At 43.7% G+C, this 18130-nt stretch overlaps 2 protein-coding genes across 2 annotated transcripts in view; one reads left to right on the forward strand and one right to left on the reverse strand.

Moving 5' to 3' along the window:
• LOC137295421 (mitotic checkpoint serine/threonine-protein kinase BUB1-like) overlaps window positions 1–13867 on the forward strand; it is a 32617-nt gene extending 18750 nt beyond the window's left edge. Inside the window, exons 15-24 of the mRNA XM_067826785.1 lie at window positions 461–584; window positions 1233–1516; window positions 1641–1987; window positions 2226–2356; window positions 2926–3012; window positions 3266–3355; window positions 4344–4504; window positions 5228–5417; window positions 12127–12233; window positions 12455–13867. Coding sequence (XP_067682886.1) covers window positions 461–584; window positions 1233–1516; window positions 1641–1987; window positions 2226–2356; window positions 2926–3012; window positions 3266–3355; window positions 4344–4504; window positions 5228–5417; window positions 12127–12233; window positions 12455–12641 — 1708 coding nt within the window. The 3' untranslated portion in view covers window positions 12642–13867. The remainder of the gene's footprint in view (window positions 1–460; window positions 585–1232; window positions 1517–1640; window positions 1988–2225; window positions 2357–2925; window positions 3013–3265; window positions 3356–4343; window positions 4505–5227; window positions 5418–12126; window positions 12234–12454) is intronic.
• Window positions 13868–13871: 4 nt separating this feature from the next.
• Window positions 13872–16924, reverse strand: LOC137295424 (prolyl-tRNA synthetase associated domain-containing protein 1-like). Its single transcript, XM_067826788.1, has 2 exons — window positions 16803–16924; window positions 13872–15081 (listed from the first exon to the last, which is right to left on the reverse strand). The coding sequence occupies exons 1-2, from the start codon at window positions 16896–16898 to the stop codon at window positions 14641–14643; spliced, it is 537 nt and encodes a 178-aa protein (XP_067682889.1). The 5' UTR covers window positions 16899–16924; the 3' UTR covers window positions 13872–14640.
• Window positions 16925–18130: the final 1206 nt, after the last annotated feature.

An 18130-nucleotide genomic window follows, 5' to 3' on the forward strand; every position in this document is an offset into this window, starting at 1 on the left:
TTGGACTGATTAAAGTTATGTTTGCACTGAAGATACAAAAGAATATTTTTCAAAGCAGTGAAGAACATACCTAAATATACCCTGTTGTAGATTTAATTCATGTTGCGTTGTAGTACTGATATGTGTTCAGTCTTTCAACACAAATAATAGATTGGAAAAATAATGATAATATCCATACTAATAGAGTGAAAATGTAGGAGAATTTTCCTCTATTTGCAGTAGTGCATCTCAACAATTCTCAATCATTTTGGAGATGATCAGTTGTAAAAAATATGAACAATGTCAGCCATTGTTCGTGATGTCAAAAGACTTTCGCCATTCTATCATCTGGGACAGATAATCCATGATGCAGGATGTGTTGTTCTCTAATTAGAGTGTTTCGTATAATTAGGCCTGAGTTATATCGATGGTTTAGTGGTTTAGTCTTGAGAAGGTAGTGATCTTCTTTGTTAACTTCCAGGCCCCCCAAGGATTACAAGCCTGCTCCCCGCCGACACAACTTGTCAGGTCACCTGCAACCATCCATAGGTCTCCCTGTTGACCCTGAGGGGGAGCAGGATATAGTCATGGTGGAAAGTGTCAAGGTGGGTCCATCTCTACATCCTTCTCTAGCCTAACAGTAGAAGCCCAGCACCTGATGTAGTAGCTGACTTAATAGACTATTCTACTAAAACGATTTAGGGGGTGGTAGGGTAGCTTAGTGGTTCATACATTCACTTGATACACACAAGACACAGCTTTGATTCCCCACATGGGTACAATGTGTGATGCCCATTTTAGGAGTACCCTGCCATGGTGATGATAGAATATTGCCAAACACGGCATACAATCTCACTCACTAACCAGAGTCATTTGGCTTGTTGTCAAAGTAGCCTGATGACATGATGTTACTGGGTTGTTTAAATGATGTCCTTATTTCTGTCTAATGTTGCTCACTGTGAGACAAGGACCAGGAGGAACCAACGCTCTGTAAGGCATCCCATTTTAATTATGTTGTCTTTTGAGATGATGATCAGTGTGCACTCAATATATATTCTCAGCTCCCAGGGAAGTATATAACCCACAAAGTCTGTGAGGTGCCAGAGATTAACATTACCATATTATGCTATTTTTCCTTCTGTTTACTTAACTTATACACATCCATAATGTAATATACAGTTGTGCATGAAGCAAGGGCTTCACATACAATCTCACTGGTATTATGATAAATTCAAGAAGGCCCTTCTGTTCAGGTTATGCCCGGTGAGGATTCTCCAGATGACTACATATTACACATGCCCATGACAGACATGACTTTGGCTAATGTTGGATCTAGTGAGAGCTTCGCCTCTGCAGCCTGTCTAGCATCCACCCCTTATTTATCAATGGGGAAGCTACCACAGCTGCCAAACCCCCCTGTCAGCCAGATCAAGGCCCCCCAGGAACAGCCTGAGGTTGTGTCAGCTCAGTCTCTGCAGAATGCCCAACAGCCAAGTTTTGATGTTAGCATAGCACCACCATCTAAAACATCTCTCAGGTGAGTGGGCAGCTTTATTCTTAACCTGCAACAAGACAGAAATTGAGAATTGTGATATGTGCATAGAAATATTAAAACATTTTGTAGTGAAGCATGTCAGTAGTGAAACTTCCTTGCATTTTAGTCCTATCTTTGAGGGGAGTACGGAAGGCAGTGGGGAAGAGTCCAAGTGTCATCCCAGCCACCTCAGCTCTAAGCACCATGTGACCACTTCAGAACTTTGCCCCAGCACGATCCCAGACAGTGACAAGCATCATGAGATCGACATGGCTGACTATGTGGCTCCTGAGCCAGACGAGAAGACAGAGGCACTGCTGTCTATGTCAGTTATGATCAACCCTCATGACCCCTTTGACCAGGCCGAGATTGATGAAGTTTTGTCCAATCTGGAACATCCTTTACATGAATACAAAAACTACTATCGTATCAATGAACCTTTGCCGCATATGATCACAACATTTGTTCTTCTGGGTGAGTGTGACTGAGAGTAAATATTTACCTAATACACAAATAATTTGTTCATGAAATCTTTAAGAGAGAAATTATTTTAGTCAGGAAGAATGGTTTTGACAGGCACTCAAGTTAATATGTGAAGTTCATTCAAGCATTTTCCGTGGTTTGTTAGAAAAATGATGTTAGCAAGGTTTTGTTAGAAATTCCATCTACGCTGATGACAGCATGTTTGTGGAAACGGTTTGTCTCTTTCCAGGAACGGAGACATACAACATCTCTGAATGTATTGGTAAAGGAGGCTTTGGCAGTGTGTACAGGGGAAGGTTATTTGACATGGACAACCTTGAGGATTTATGTGACACTGAAGGGGAGGAGAAAGCTCTCAAGGTAGGCAAAACAGCCTGGTTATGGATCTTCTGTGAGCTTGACTAATACAACAAGGACATATCAACATTAGCAATGCTTGGAGGTCTTAGTCTTCTGTCACCATACATAGTATTTTAGGTCATAACATGTCAACAGAGGCAGTACAATGAGTATGATGGGGACATAATAACCACTTGTCTCTCTGTGCAATATCATGAGGCATAAACAACTGCTTGTTTCTGTGAGCAATATCATGATTCATAAATAACTACTTGTTTCTGTGAGCAATATCATGAGGTAATAACTGCCTCTCTGTGAGCAATATCATGAGGTTGTAATAACTGCCTCTCTCTGTGAGCAGTATCATGAGGCTGTAATAACCACTTGTCTCTCTGTGCAATATCGTAAGGTTGTAACAGCCACTTGCCTATGTCAGCAGTATCACAAGCTTTGGCTAACCACTTGTCTTTGTGAGAAATACCATGAGGCCATAACTATTTAAGGAAGTAAGTAATTAACTAAGCAAGCTAGCTACTTCTTTATTGATGCCATCTTACTTCCTTGACTGAAACTAAGCCTTGTGTTGGCAGGTTCAGAAACCGGCTTGTCCCTGGGAATTCTATATCTGCAGTCAGATCAGTGATCGCTTGAAGAGCATCAATGACCCCATGGATGTGGTGAGTTCCATCGTTCTCCCTACCTGCTGTGAGTGGTACAGGTAGCACCTGCTCTATGACATGGCATTTAGTGCACTTAAAAACCGACAGTAACGTCACTCTATTGTTCTTAGGGAGCACTTTTTCTCATAGTATCACTCCAATTTGATAGAAACTTGCTATAATGCGGGAAGCCCCAATAAGTGGTACAGATGATATCCACAGAAAGATGTACAGGTAACACCTGTTGTAGGTTGTTGCATTGTGTTTTCAGAGTGATTCCCTGATGACCATCGACAAGGGTTATTTCTATGATGATGGCAGCTGCCTCATCAGCACCTTACACACCAAAGGTTCTCTTCTGGTAGGTAACACCTTGTGGTTTCTCCTTGTTTGATAATTGGAGACTGAGGCAGACAACAGGATCAGAGTCGTGATCTCAATGATACAGCTGTTGTAATAAGTCAGGGTAGACTTGTCAAGCGGGCAATTCTCTAGTGGTGTTCCAATTACTGGTAATTGTAATAATTGAAGACTGGTCACAGTGACCAAACGACCAAGTAATTGAACACATTTTCTCATAATCGAACACAGAAATCGAAATCAGAACTACTGTTTTACTGTTTGAAACATTTGACAAAGGAACATGCTTTAGAAGCTGTCAGGGTCTGAAAACGTCTTTAATTCCTAGAAAATTCTCTTCACTTACTGAAAAGTCATGACTGAATTGTTCTTGAAGGATAAAAAAAATTTATGTTCATGATATATTAGTCATCACTTTAAATTAGCAACATGCATCATTTTAGATTGGATGTGAAATTTGCACAGTTTCTAAATGAATAAAAAGCAGACAACACGGCCTAGATTTTTTAATCTGTCTTAGAGCTAAGATAGTCGTAAGTTAATGCTGAAGTCGCACCTACGACTGTCTTAGCTCTAAGACTGCTTAGAAAATTTTTTGCCAATTTTTTGTGATGATTGTTTGCTGGTAATGAACCAGTTATTAATTGTGAGATTGCAACAAGTTCCAAACACTTCAACTCTCTCCATCAGGGGCCCCTTTCACAAAGCTCTCGTGAGCCTAAGGTCTTGTCATTTTTCTCGTAGCATTCCTACTTCCTATGTTACAGTATAGGAGGTACAAATGTTACGAGAAAAGTTACGAGATCTTAGGCTTACGAGAGCTTTGTGAAACGGGGCCCTGATCTCCCCAGGTAGAGAATGCCTCCAGCCGTTAGTCAAGGCTTATGTCTGAGGTAAATTACTGAACTGACATGCTCCTAAATATCGGTGAGCATTCCTATGTTGTTGTTGAAATAGTAATACATAATTTGTTTTTGTTTACTTTTTAGTCCCTGGTGAACCATGTCCGCTTACGGTCGACGCTGCGTAGTGAGATGGAGCCACTTGTGATGTTCATAACGATCGAGATGATGCACATGGTAGAGAAGCTACACAAATGTAAAATCATTCATGGAGACATCAAACCGGACAACTTCCTCATCAGAAACATGTAAGGCATAGATTGGTGGCATGCTGCTATTTGATATAAATAAATACAGCGAAATATTCCTGATATAAGAGTGAGTGAGATTAGTTTTGCGTCGCTTTTAGCAATATTCTAGCAGTATCACGGCAGAGGGACCAGAAATGGGCTTCACACACAGTACCCACGTGGGGAATTGAATTTTGTCTTCAAAGAGAGGTATGAATTCTTTAACCACTAGGCTACTCCACCACCTCCTGATATAAGAGATGACATGGGGTAGCCTTGTGGTCAAAGCATTTGCTTGTCACATCCACACTTTGTGTCTTCTGCTGTCAGATCACTTGAATATTGCTTAGTGGCATAAAACCACTTTCAATGAGTTTAAGTCAGGTATGTAGTGCTGGATTCAGTCTTCTCTGTAAAGTAAGACAGTCTTGGCATATGCCTTGTACTTGCTTCCAGCAAATGTCAATACAGTGAGATAGTTTAGTGTCTGCATTTGTCTTGGGCTTGCTTCAGCCCCTGCCTATTTTCTGAGACATCTTACTAGCATATGTCATGTGGAGGATCAAACCAAGACCTCCTTTGACAAAGCATTAAGGCAATTGTAAGTCGTTACGGTAGCTTTAATGCAGTGTTTAAGAATGGGAGTTAAGGATAACATTGGTAAAGGTTGCTCCATGAAAGGAGCCCTAGGTTTGTATGGTTAGACAGTTTAGTGTAGGCGTATGACTCTGCTTACTTCAGCCCCTGTCTATATGGTGAGACTACAAAGGAAGAAGTATTTGGCCGCTCTACTCAAACCTTGAAGCTGATAGACTTCGGACGCAGCATTGACATGACTAGATACCCTCCTGGCACAACCTTCCTGGCAAAGTGCTCCACAGATGGCTTCCAGTGTATTGAGATGATGACAGACATGCCCTGGACGTATCAGGTCAGAACTCTACTTGTATATTCCCCATGCTCCTTGTCTGTGCCTCATGTTTATTGTACTCATACCAGTTAATGTTAGCAGATATATGGAAGGGAGTTCAAATGAAACAGGGTTAGTTAATATCATGTACACCATACAATGACAATTTGTGTGAGATCAGGGATGTTACTGTCTATATTAATCTATTTCTGCAATAGAGATGGCTGGTTCACTTCATACTGGCAATTGATCAATGATGCCTCTGAAGACACCTTGTTTTTAATTTTATATTTCACCCATGGACACCCTTTTCAGAACGTATCACCCACAACCATTGCTGGTCATGCAAGAGACCTCAATCATATGATCAGACCTGGTGACCTTTTGATTCTTTTTCATAGAGATCCTCCTTGGGGTACTTATAAGCATTTAAATGTTCTTTAAGTTCTTGCGACAGTTGTAACTATATTTTTTCAATAAAAATATGTACAAAATAAAAAACATCATTTTTGTCTTGTGAGACCACCCCTCCAGGCCCTCTGTCCCCGTGACAGCCAAGAGTAGGTAACTCTTCAGACTATAGTCTCCAGCAAAACACATCCTTTTCTGTCGCCCGTCTGTGAAGATGTGCTACAGTGCTGAGAGATTCTTGCATTCTAAGACTCAAGGCAAGTTCTAACACAGAGACTCAAACTGTATGTATGGTTTCTTTATTACACGCATGGGCGCTCTAGGAATCATTTTTTACAGTTTACTTGTCCAAAATGTAACTTTTTTCTGTCCCTGTTGTTAGTCACGTGGCTGGCAAGATGGTGAACAGTAAGCTTTTTTCCCGCCAAAACTTTTATGTTTCTATGGGGGTCTTTTTAAAGTAAGCGTTTGTTCAGCTATACTGTTTCATACGTCTTATTGATATTATTTCCATATTTACTGCAATTTTGTGTAAATTTGTTGTAAATTATGGTGTAGTGGCACTTAGCTTTTACTTTAACTACGCAGGTAGTTCTAGTTATTTAGCTTTGCGCCCATGTGTGTCTTGTTTCATTTATTGTTACATTACACAACACTAGGGGTTATTTGTTGTGTTGCAGTTTAAATCCTGCTCAACATGCAAATCTTCTATCCCAACCAAGGACCTTCATGATGCATGTCTAAGGTGCCTAGTTGAATGTCACCATGACGACCAGTGATGTGTGCGTGGGATTCACTCCCCAGACAAGAAAGTCACGACATGCTGACTTTTTGTTTTACTCCAACCTGCTGAAGGCGGTGGGGGATATTTGGGCGCAGGATTCTCCTTCCAAGCGTTCACATGAAAAGAAAAGAGCATCTTCCTCTTCGGAGTGGTCGGCTAAGAAGGCCAGGGTTGCTAGGGACCCTTCCCTTCCTCCTGCCACTGTATCCCCTGCACCACCCCTGCTTCTCAAACACCATTAATATCTGTTGAATCCATTAATGCCTTGTTTCAGCAGCAAATGTCCTTGGTCCAGTCAGTGATAGATTCGGCGCTGTCGGGTTTCCGTAAGGAGCTCGACGCCCGATCTTCATTGAGCGGACATGGTGGTTCTTTTGAGGGAGGCCACGGCCCGGGCTTAGGCTCGGAGAATGCTCCTCCCTTAGGGAAACCGTCCTGTGCTTCGGGCACACTGGCGGATTTGCCTAGGGCAGTCGGCCCCAGCTTGACCTGTGGGGCAAGTGGGCCAACGACGCCCAGTGTCGGCGGCTCGATTTCGGTGAGCGCGCCTAGTGCCACGGTGGGCAGGCAGCCTAATGCTGCCCAGCCGCTGGGGGCATCAGCACCCCGTCCTTTCCCTGGGCTGTCGAGTAACCCTCCGGTTGGGGGCTTGTCTCCGGTGCCCAGGCAACCTAGTTCGGGCTCTGGCAGGGGCAAACCTAGTGTCTCGGCTCTTCTCAGTCCTTCTGTTCCTTCGTGTTCAGTCTCGGTAGCGCCCTCAGCAGGTTCGCTTTATGGTGAGAGTTCCCTGTCCGAGGAGCGTGAGGAGATAGATATGGAGGAGGAGGGGATTGGGAAGGAGTGTGAGACGGAGGTCCCTTAGACAGGTTCGGGAGAAAATTGCCAAGGTCTTGCCTCAGGTTTCCATCCCTGTGTCGGAGCCCAACCCCTTGGAGTTTCGGCCTCCCGGGGAGGCGTTCGCGCCTACTAAGGTCGTTCAGGCAAGGTTGCGCATGCTCCCATCGCTGGTCGTTGAGATAGTGAATCCCCTCCTTTCAGGTACCAGGTCGTGCTTTGATCTCCGGAGATCAGCCACCAGTATCAGTTGGACGAGGATTCACTGTTCAACCGCTGGTGGTGGATGAGTGTGTGTACGCCTCGGTCACCCTGGGGGGGTCCTCCTCCTCTTCCTTGGCCTCGGCCAGGCAGGGCCAATGGCTGCCGCCCTTCTTCACGGCCGTTCCAGCGCTGAGGTTCCTTAGAGGAATCGTATAGGTGTGCGGCCCAGCAGCTGAGAGTTGTGGTTCACTCAGCTTACCTTTATGCTTTGCAGGGGGGACGACTCTCCGTCAGCAGTGTCTGTAGCCCAGTACTCATCTGCTACCCAGCAGGCACTCCTAGCACTGCCCTACAGGTTGGGGTCTTCCCTCTTCCCTGGGGCACTGCAGGTTGTGCGGGAGGCTGCGGAGGCTGTTAGCACCTTCAAGGACTTGTTGGAGCAACCCTCCTCGTCTCGCCAACGGCCTCCCACTCTTGCTTCAGCTTACCCCTCGGCGCCAGCGAAGGAGGGTGCTAAGCAACAGCAGCCATTTCGGGGCAAAGAGGTAAACATTTGTCCAGAGCCTTTGGTGTCCCCAGCACACGCATGCGGAGAACTGCTGAATGTGGGGGTGCGTCCCTGTAGGCAGCAGGCTGTCACTATTCCTCTCGGAATGGCAGGCAGCCACTTCAAATCCCTGGGTCCTGTCCACAGTCAGGGATGACCATATGCCACAGTGAAAGGGAGACCCTCCATGCTTCTCAGGCATTCGGCACACGCCAGTGACGTTCTCCCGTGAAAAAGCAAAGGTCCTCTGTGCCGAGGTCCAGTAGTTACTGGACAAGGCAGCCATCGAGGTGGTTCCGGAAGCTCAACAAGAAGACGGGTTTTATTCCACGTACTTCTTGGTGACCAAGAAAGACGGAGGGTTCAGACCTATCTTGAATCTCACGGGGCTGAACAAGCTCATAGAGGTTCCGACCTTCAGGATGGAGACACTGCGGTCAGTGATCTCTTCCGTGGAGACAGGGGATTGACTCATGTCAATCGATCTCAAGGATGCTTACCTCCATGTCCCGATACACTCCGAGTTCAAGAAATACCTTTGGTTTTCGTTCCACGGGAATTGTTATCAGTTTCGGGTTCTGCCCTTCGGCATCACCACGGTGCCGAGGGTGTTCACCAAACTTATGTTGATCCCAGCTCAGCTAGCCAGGTCACAGGGCAGGTGTTCTCATCCGTACCTGGACGATTGGCTTTTGAGGGCTCCTGTTATCACACGATGCCACACAGCAAGTGATGGACATCTTGTTGAAGCTCGGCTGGATCATCAATCTCAAGAAATCAGACCTGACCTCCACGCAGGATCTGGTGTTCTTGGGGGCATGGTTCAATACGGCACAGGGGATTGTTTCCCTGGCCCCAGACCGTACTTCGATTTCTCGAGTTCCCCAGGGCCACAGCAAGAACTTGGCTTCATTAGCTGGGCACTATGGTGGCTACAGTGGACGTGGTCTGGCGTGCGAGGTTGAGGATGCAACCCATTCAACAGGTGTTAACCCAGTTGTGGTCCCATTCGGAGAGCTACAAGACTGTTCTCGAGACTCCTGCTTGGTTGATTCCTCACCTGCTGTGGTGGATGGAAGTCGGAAATGGGGGATCCCCTTAGAGACACCGACACTTTCCCTCTCGATTCAGACGGACGCCTCCCTCACAGGCTGGGGGGGCGTCCTGGGCGAACTATCAGTCTCAGGCCATTGGGCCGAAGACAAAGTCACCCTACACATCAATGTGTTGGAATTGAGAGCAGTCTGCCGGGTGTTCAAGAGCTTCGTGGAGTCAGTGCGGGGTCAAGTGGTTCGCCTAGAGATGGACAACCAGACCGCTATGATGTATATCCTGAAGCAAGGCGGCACAGTGTCTCCGTCCCTCCTTCACGAGGTGTGGCAGTTTCTACTGTGGTGCGACCAGTTCGACATTCAGGTGCTCCCCGTATTTTTCCCGGGCATAGACAACATTCGCGCGGATGCGCTATCGAGACGTATACTAGCCCCACACATGTGGATGCTGCATCGGGGGATATTCGGGATTATTTCCCAGTTGTTCCGGTCATTCCAGGTAGATCTGTTTGCCTCTGGGGTGATTAATCCGATTCCTGTGTTTTGCTCAGGGATACCGGATCCGAGAGCGATAGCCAACGACGCCTTTCTGCTTGATTAAACAGACAGAGTGCTGTGGGCGTTCCCACCAGTCCCTCTGATCTCACGAGTCCTCTCGCAGCTGGCCGCACAACCGGCTCGACTACTTCTGCTTCTGGCACCGCTTTGGTAGGCTCAAAGCTGGTTTCCGGTAATTCTCAGGTTTCTGGTTTAGCCTCCTGTACTATTATCCTTTTGACCGGACTTACTATCCCAGAACGGAGTGCTGCACCCGAATCCCAGGATTCAGTGGGTGGCTTGGCTGCTGTCCGGAGTCGCCTCCATGCAAGAGGAATTCTTCCATCAGTTGCAGACACAATTCTGGCTTTGTGGATGGATTCGACGAACGTTCAATATGAGGATAGATGGGCCTGTTATGCGCGCTGGTGTGTCGACAGGGGGATTCTTGATCCCTTTTCTGCAGATCTAGTATCTGTGTTGGAGTTTCTACAATCTAAACTGGAGGCCGCTTCTACAGTTAGAGGTTACTCCATGGCAATCTCTGCCTTCCACATTCCTGTTGATGGTGCATTATTGGGGCAGCACCCTCTAGTTCAGCGCTTCCTTGCAGGCGTGGACAGAATCTGTCCGTCTGTCCGGCGGATTAGTCCCCCAAGGGACTTGCCAGTCGTTCTTGATTGGCTGTCCGGTCCTCTTTTTCACAACCTGTCGGCTCTTTCCCTCCAGCTGTTGACATGGAAGACTACTTTTCTTGTGGCGGTAACTTCTGGCAGGTGGGTGGGCGACATACATGCTATGTCCGCCAACCCTGAATTAACTGTGTTCCACAAAGATAGAGTGAGCATTCGATTGCCAGATACTTAACGTCCTAAGAGAGATAGCACCTTTCACGTAACGGCGCCTATTGAGCTCCCTGCTTTCACACAGCCTTCACCGCCTGGTACCTCTCTTCGACGTGCTCATGTCTTAGATGTCTGTAAGACCCTTAAGGCTTATATCAAATGAACAAAAGACATTAGGAAGAATGATCAGTTGTTCTGCTGTTATGGTGGCGGCAAGGCTGGCCTTCCGGCAAACAAGCAGACAATATCTAGGTGGCTTGTCTCTGCCATTTGTATGGGATACACCTCGAAAGGTCGTACGCTCCCTGAGGGTTTGAAAGCTCAAGCTGTGGCGACGTCTAAGGCATATGCGTCTCCCTTGCCCATTGAGGAGATCTGCTCCGCCGACCGAGCACGTTCATCCGTCATTACCAGTTAGACAGACTGTCAAGCGAGCGTGCTCGGTTTGGCCAGTCAGTTCTCACCAGTGGGCAGGGCACGACTGCCCTAGCCGATTGAGCCACCCTTGCAATTGATGAACGATCATTTGACTTTGTAACTGCAACAAGTAGACTGGTGGTGGTGTCTTACTTTATACTTTCCATCTTTTATCCCGGTGATGGGCTCTATGATGGTGGTGGTATTTTTCGTCTAGACTGTCTGAGTCCTTACCTAGCACCTTGGCTGGTGAATGAGAATTCGATATATCGGTCGCCTGTCCTGGCTCCCGTTTTTTGAAAAAAAAAGGGAGGGGAGGGGGCAGGGTGCAATTTGTATAGGCACCCTACGACTTTCTTGTAGAATGGTAGGGTTAGACCATGTACTAGCCTGGCCCTGGTCCGCAGCCCCGCCGCAAGGCACAGAAGGTCACATGACCAGATAAGTTTGATTCCTTGTTACTTTCAGTTCGTAATAAAAGTTATCGTCTTATGTCAGGTATGCAAGCAGACAGAATGCCTCTCCCTAAGATCAGTCTTTAGGAGTCTTATGCTTACAAGTACCCCAAGGAGGATCTCTATGAAAAAAATAACCGAACAAACCTGTAGAGGTTGCAGATTCTTTGAATAGAGTCCTCCTTGGGGTACGGCCACCCACCTCCCCACATTCTGTCTGTATTGATTACAGAACGGAAGTGTTTTGCTGGAGGCTATAGTCTGAAGAGTTACCTGCTCTTGGCTGTCACGGGGACAGAGGCCCTGGAGGGGTGGTCTCACAAGACAAAAACGATGTTTTTTGTTTTGTACATGTTTTTATTGAAAAAGTATAGTTACAACTGTCGCAAGAATTTAAAGCACATTTAAATGCTTATAAGTACCCCAAGGAGGACTCTATTCAAAGAATCTGCAACCTCTACAGGTTTGTTCGAATTTATGCACACCCTTAAAGAAAGGCTTGTTGCATACATATCAATCTCTGCATTGTCACTTCCATAGGACAGGCCATCACCATACAGCTGAAATATGTTTGGATGTCAGACTAATCAACAAATTCTTTTTATTGCCATTTGAAATGACTGGGAAAGTTTGTTGTTTTTCAGACAGACCTGTTTGGACTGATTGGTACGATACATGTCTTGGTGTTCTGTGAATACATGAAAGTGTACCAATCAAAAGGAGTGTGGCACATGACCAGCAGCTTCCAGAGGTAGGATATAGAAGTGTTATCTAGTATAATAACTGGGTATGAGAATATCAACCTATATCTAACCTTGTTGCCTACTATGTAGGCCTTTCAAAATCTGGACATGTAACTAACAACTAAAGAGCATGGATGGTTATGTTCACAATTACACTTGTATGTATTGGTATTGATTATAATGCTTGATTGATGATGGTGTTTGAATCTCTTGTTTTATCTCTCACCAGAAAGTGGAATGTAAGTCTCTGGAAGAGTGTGTTCCATCGACTCCTCAACATCCCCAGCTGTGACGAGTTGCCGGACCTGGCTGCCATTCGGTGTGAGCTGGAGGACTACTTCATGGAGCATCTTGTTACAAAGTACAACCAGGTGGCTCTCAACATCACCACTAACATGGGTGAAAACTTGAAATAGAGATGTATAAAACCAGTTGTCTGTGTACTGCTGGTACCTGGACGTAGTCACACCATGTGGTGTATACTCTCCAGGTACAAGTAATCAAATCACATGCACATTTATCAACAAGAGCACACAGTCCCAGTACTCTAAGGCTGAGGTACATTTGTTTTCAAACCAGAATTCTAAAACGAGCTTATGTATCTCCATGGAAACAGTGTACCAGTAATGATGGACATATGTTCATGGAATGTGTACCAGTACTCTATGACAAAGATGTATGTATCACCATGGAAACAGTCTACCAGAACTATACAACACTGATGGAAATATGCTTATGGAGAGTGGACTAGTGCTCTAGGAATATGACAAAGATGGATTATCACCATGGAAACAGTTTACCAAGGTATATAACACTGATGGCTGTATGCTCATGGAAAGTGTACTAGTGCTCAACAAAAAAGATGGAAACACCTGTGTATGTATCTCCAAGGAAACAACACACACATACACTGAACATGTGGATTATCTATATCTGTAATAATGATGTACCACCAGAATGTAAATGAATATATGTCATTCAGACAGAAAACTTACTGTAGGAGACTGATACCAGTATTTCCATGGAAATGACTTCATCAAAGAGGGGACATATTCCTGAACTCACATACCTGTGTTACTATGGAAACACCTTCCAGAATTCACAGTATATTGACACATATATAAGTAAGTATACAAGTGGGATTGGCTGCAAAACATTAGACTACTTGCATCTTGCTAGGATGAAAACCAATTATCCTATATCAGCTAATTCTATTCATGAGACTATCGCTTGGAAGAGATAATCTCAATCATGCATGTAAAACCTTCTCATCAGTTCTCTTCTCTCCAAGGATTTTGTGTGTGTGTTTACAACAAGTAGAGATATTTAATCCTGCTGTTTAATCCTGCTGTTCTCAAGTCTACCTTGATAAGGACAAACAAGCGATTAGCCTGAACTGTACAAGAGCCATGCGCCTTCAAACAGATGAACAAACCTGCTTGGACTGACCAATCAGCAATCATCACTTTGTTAAAAGGTGTAGACTGCTGTGAATCTACCTTGTATATATGTGATTATCTGCTCACAGCTATATGCTATGATCTCTGTCTAATCTTTTCTGTCAGTCTTGTAATGTAACGTTCCTGTGAAATATACATATTTTCATTATCATAAAACTGTACAGAATAAACAATAACAATAAGAGATTTTGTGATTTGTTGTACAATATTAATGGGGTTTATTCATTGAGAATTATATTTGTATAAGGTAAATTTGTAACATATTGCAGAATTTTTAGCTGACATATATAGTGGGTCTGATATGTAGGGATATTGTTCTGAGTCAACTGAACCGTCACTGACCAGTTGGAACAAGTGTCAACAGCATCCAAACATCACAGTAGGTAGATATGATCTGAAGAGCATTATGCTTGAAGTCTCTTGATCTGATTCAACATTAAGATCTAAAGTCATGTCAAACACCATGATATCTTGTGCAAATACATATTAAGATATCTTCATTCATAGTCCCTAAGCTTGTCAAGTTGAAGCTTATCCTTGAGGCAGTCTTTCTGCTGACGTGTGTAGATCTAATCACAGGATTTCCATGTGCAACCTGAGAAGACTTTGGCCATTGAACAAGTCCGCCAAATGTTTACAACAAAAGTTTGATCTTCTACAATGAGGTGGAAAGGAAAGTTATTCATTGTCAACCAGTACATCAGTAATCATAACTGGACACGGATACAGATGGATACTAAATCTATAGATAAGTGGATGAATGAGATTCAAAATCTGCCCCACCATGTTAATTACTTAAGCAAGTTTTGTGTGCAAATTGTGTATGATTAAATGCATCCAACAGTGGTACCGGTTCTTGGCTGGATTTCATACCTGAGCAGTCATTTTTAGGAAGTGGAACAGTTCATTAAGGTTTAATGTACAACCAGTGAAGATAAAGTTTTGAATCACTTTGCTAGTCTGCTGCCTGTATGGCACCAATGTCCACCAGGGTAGGTTTGTGGTCCACTGCTTCCAGGAACTTGCTGAGATCTGAAGGCGAGATACCAGTGCTGGCTGCATTGGTCATTGGATGGAAGTAGAGCCTGTTGTAAGTGTCTCCTATGAAACGTGAGTCCATGAGCAACTGCACATCCTTGGCTTTATCATTGATCAGCCCAAATACAGTGACACTTCCCTGCTGCAGTCCAAGTTTGTCAGACAGGATGCTCTCGTCAGCAAACCGTAGCCCTCCTGGAGCTTTCACAGCTTTAGCCAAGTCATTTAACTTGATGTCAGCATCATGGGCAGCACAGAATAAATACAGTTTTTTTTTCTTGTCTCTGAGAAACAGGTTCTTGGCAAACATTCCCTCCAGATGTGCCACATGAGGAATAGCCTGCTCCACAGTAAATACCTACAACAAACGTTAAACAGATTGTACATTTGGTGAGGAACCGATCAGCAACGGGCAGTTACCAGTTATCTGTTTCAAAGAAATGTTTTGTCAACATATGTTCAACTTTCATTTTACTGTGATGTTGGATTTTGAGTCACATGGATATATTGTGGCAGGAAAAGGGAGGTAGCTTGAAGGTGAGTGATTGTATGTTCGCTTCAGGGAACTGAAAGGGATTAAATTTTCCTCTTAACCACTGAAATGAGAAGGGAGATGAGCAATGTAGCATGTGTATAAGTATCAAATACGAGGGCTGGTAAAAAAATTCTAAGTCTAGAACTCCTAGACTGGTGACACCAACTAATCTTAGGAGTGTTGTTGGACAGTCTTCTGCATCAGAATTTGCAGTAATTTTACTTGAATAGATCAACTAGTTCAAAAGCAACAGGTCCTTCAAGCATACTGTGGTATACATACGAGTACAACGTGAGAGATTTTGAGGGATGGAGTTCCGGTTTTACATGACAATGCTTCATCTCACATCTCACATCTCACATCTCTCGATTGGCAAAGTCTGTAGTATATCAGTATGGCGTCGAAGAACTTCTTCATCCTCCATATTCACCTGACCTGGCCCCATGCGACTTTCACCTATTTCTAAAACTGAAGAAACATCTCCATGGAAAATGCTTTGGCGGTAATGACAAGCTCAAATCTGCTGTATACCCCAATATGCTTCAAAGGCCTGTTGCTTTCGAACTAGTTGATCTATTGCAGTACAATAACTGGAAATGATGATGATGAACACTGTCCAACAACACTCTTAAGATTAGTTGGTGTCATCAGTCTAGACGTTATGTAGACTTAAAACTTTTTGACCAGCCCTCGTCGCAATTTTATCATAAAAATTACATAACATTTTAAGGTTAATGAACGCACTTACTGACCACATCACTGAACTGAATATATATTCTCATAAAGGAGAGCATTTTAACTTCATTCTTGGTGGAATGGAGATTAGTCTGTTCATTTTTTTTTCAGGCGGTTCATTAAACACTAAATGTTCTTTTATACTGAATACACCGTGTCTTCATAAAGATTTCAAGTTAGCAAACATGGATATTTATCTGCAGTGAAGACTGACCACACAGTTTCATAAAAAAATGTCTTAATAATACTCGTGATCCCTCATCCTTTTTCAATAAAACAACATTGAAAATGTGGGTAGGAAAAAATTAAAATATATATCAAATATATAACTTCATGCAGCCTAATGAACTGCAGAAAATTGGGATTGTTTCACAAAATGTACCAATGAGGCTGTTGAAAGAATTGGAACTGTACTGAATAGGGGTACAGCTGCCACGAAAACAAAAAAAAATGTTTAGCGATTTTCAACCACGTTGACAAAACCTTAAACGCTCTGTCACAATAGACACCAGTAATCTCGATTTATCTCCCTTGAGTTGACCACACCTTTCAACGTGGTTCACCAGGAAGGGTTCGCATTCACTAGCACATAATCAGGTTCCTTTATTCTGTTTACACCTTGTACTGCATGGTGCTTGCAGAATACGAAGAATATCTATGTAAACAATAAGCAGTAAAACTGCATTTTCTCGTCAGCAAGGAGTTGCATCACTGCCATCAGACACGCATTGTTGGGCATCTGTACAACCGAATGTGCTGAGCAGGGTGCGTTTTAAGACAGAAAATTGACTGTCAACTTATCCTTGTACCTCAGGGTGTTCATGGGTATCGCAGTCAAGTCCCATTTCCGCCAGCTTGGCCAGCAGTTCGTCCTTCCCCACGCGCGCTGAGTCGGTGCTCGCCATGGCCGCAAAACTGGTTGGGCGGGAAATGCAAACGTCAAAGAATTATAGAATAAGTCGACGCGCCCATTGATTGTGTTGAAAGCCTCGTTTGATTGTCTCTCTCTGTACTCAAACCTCATTTATTCTTCAGTAGTTATGAAGTCTTACTGAGTTTGCGATTACCTGTGCGTGTAGGACGAATTAAACTACGCCGCAGTAAAATCATAATTTCCCTACATGTACATGTGAGGTCTGTTTCGGGTGTCATGCGCCTTGACATAGCAGAATGAGAAAAGATTTACATTAAAAGTTGTCAGCATCTTTCACATATATGTATGTAGTTAGCATTTAATAACCATTTTCCCCTTTTCTTTCAACATCAATAATTGATCTTATCACATTGTTTTCTTTGGTGGTTCTCATAAGGATTATGTTGTCTGTCTCAGGAATATATGTGTAGCCTATATTCTTCCTCTTAGAAATTTATTTCCTTCCCGAAATGGATTACATGTGAAGTTGTACACACAGGAAATCAAAACAAAATGATGATAATGTGTAAGTAACTTTTCTGTTTTGGGAACAAACATTTGTCATCCAAAACAATGTTACTCTTGTGTGAGATCAGACGATATCTCCTAGGAGATATCATTGTGATAGTAGACTTTGTACAATACCCAGACAGTGCTATGATGTCATGAAGCTGATGATGTCACAAGGCTCTGTGACATTGTTGCACTGCAAATATCAGTTCTGTGCTCAGAGATGTATATTGTTATTGAAAACTAATGAAGAATGACTTTGGATGATAAATAGAATCTCACCCTCATGTCTAATGATAACAATTATATCGACACTCATTGATAAAGTTAATAACATCCTTGGCAAACCTCAAATATTATCAACTCATGTGAGGTGTGAGATTCTCTATGTATCTTTTTTCCAGAGTTGGTTGGTTTCACTATTCTCGAATCATACCCCTTATAACTTCCTAAGCTCATTCTTAACACATTGGCTACAATCAAAGTTAAGAATTCTTAGGGCTGCATACCTTTCAAGGGCCCATATGTTTCCATATACATACAGTAATCACTCAACATGCCCCAGACTAATGTTTGAAGCCCATTTCTGATGCCCCCTGTTGTGATATTGCTAAAAGTGGCATATTCTAAACTCCCTCATTACATCAATTCTGCAGTGAAATGGATGTTTGATCATGAGCCAACAGGGATTTTTATGGTGATTCATCAGTATCC

This window comes from Haliotis asinina, chromosome 8, assembly GCF_037392515.1.
Source record: "Haliotis asinina isolate JCU_RB_2024 chromosome 8, JCU_Hal_asi_v2, whole genome shotgun sequence".
NCBI classification, from domain to species: domain Eukaryota; kingdom Metazoa; phylum Mollusca; class Gastropoda; order Lepetellida; family Haliotidae; genus Haliotis; species Haliotis asinina.

Bases quoted from the DNA above. Each gene is read 5' to 3' on its own strand.
- LOC137295424 (XM_067826788.1), bottom strand. From the start codon at position 16,898: ATGGCGAGCACCGACTCAGCGCGCGTGGGGAAGGACGAACTGCTGGCC. The intron at 15,082-16,802 runs GTACAAGGATAA...CGTTTGTTGTAG, and splicing joins ATACCCATGAACACCCTGAG to GTATTTACTGTGGAGCAGGC.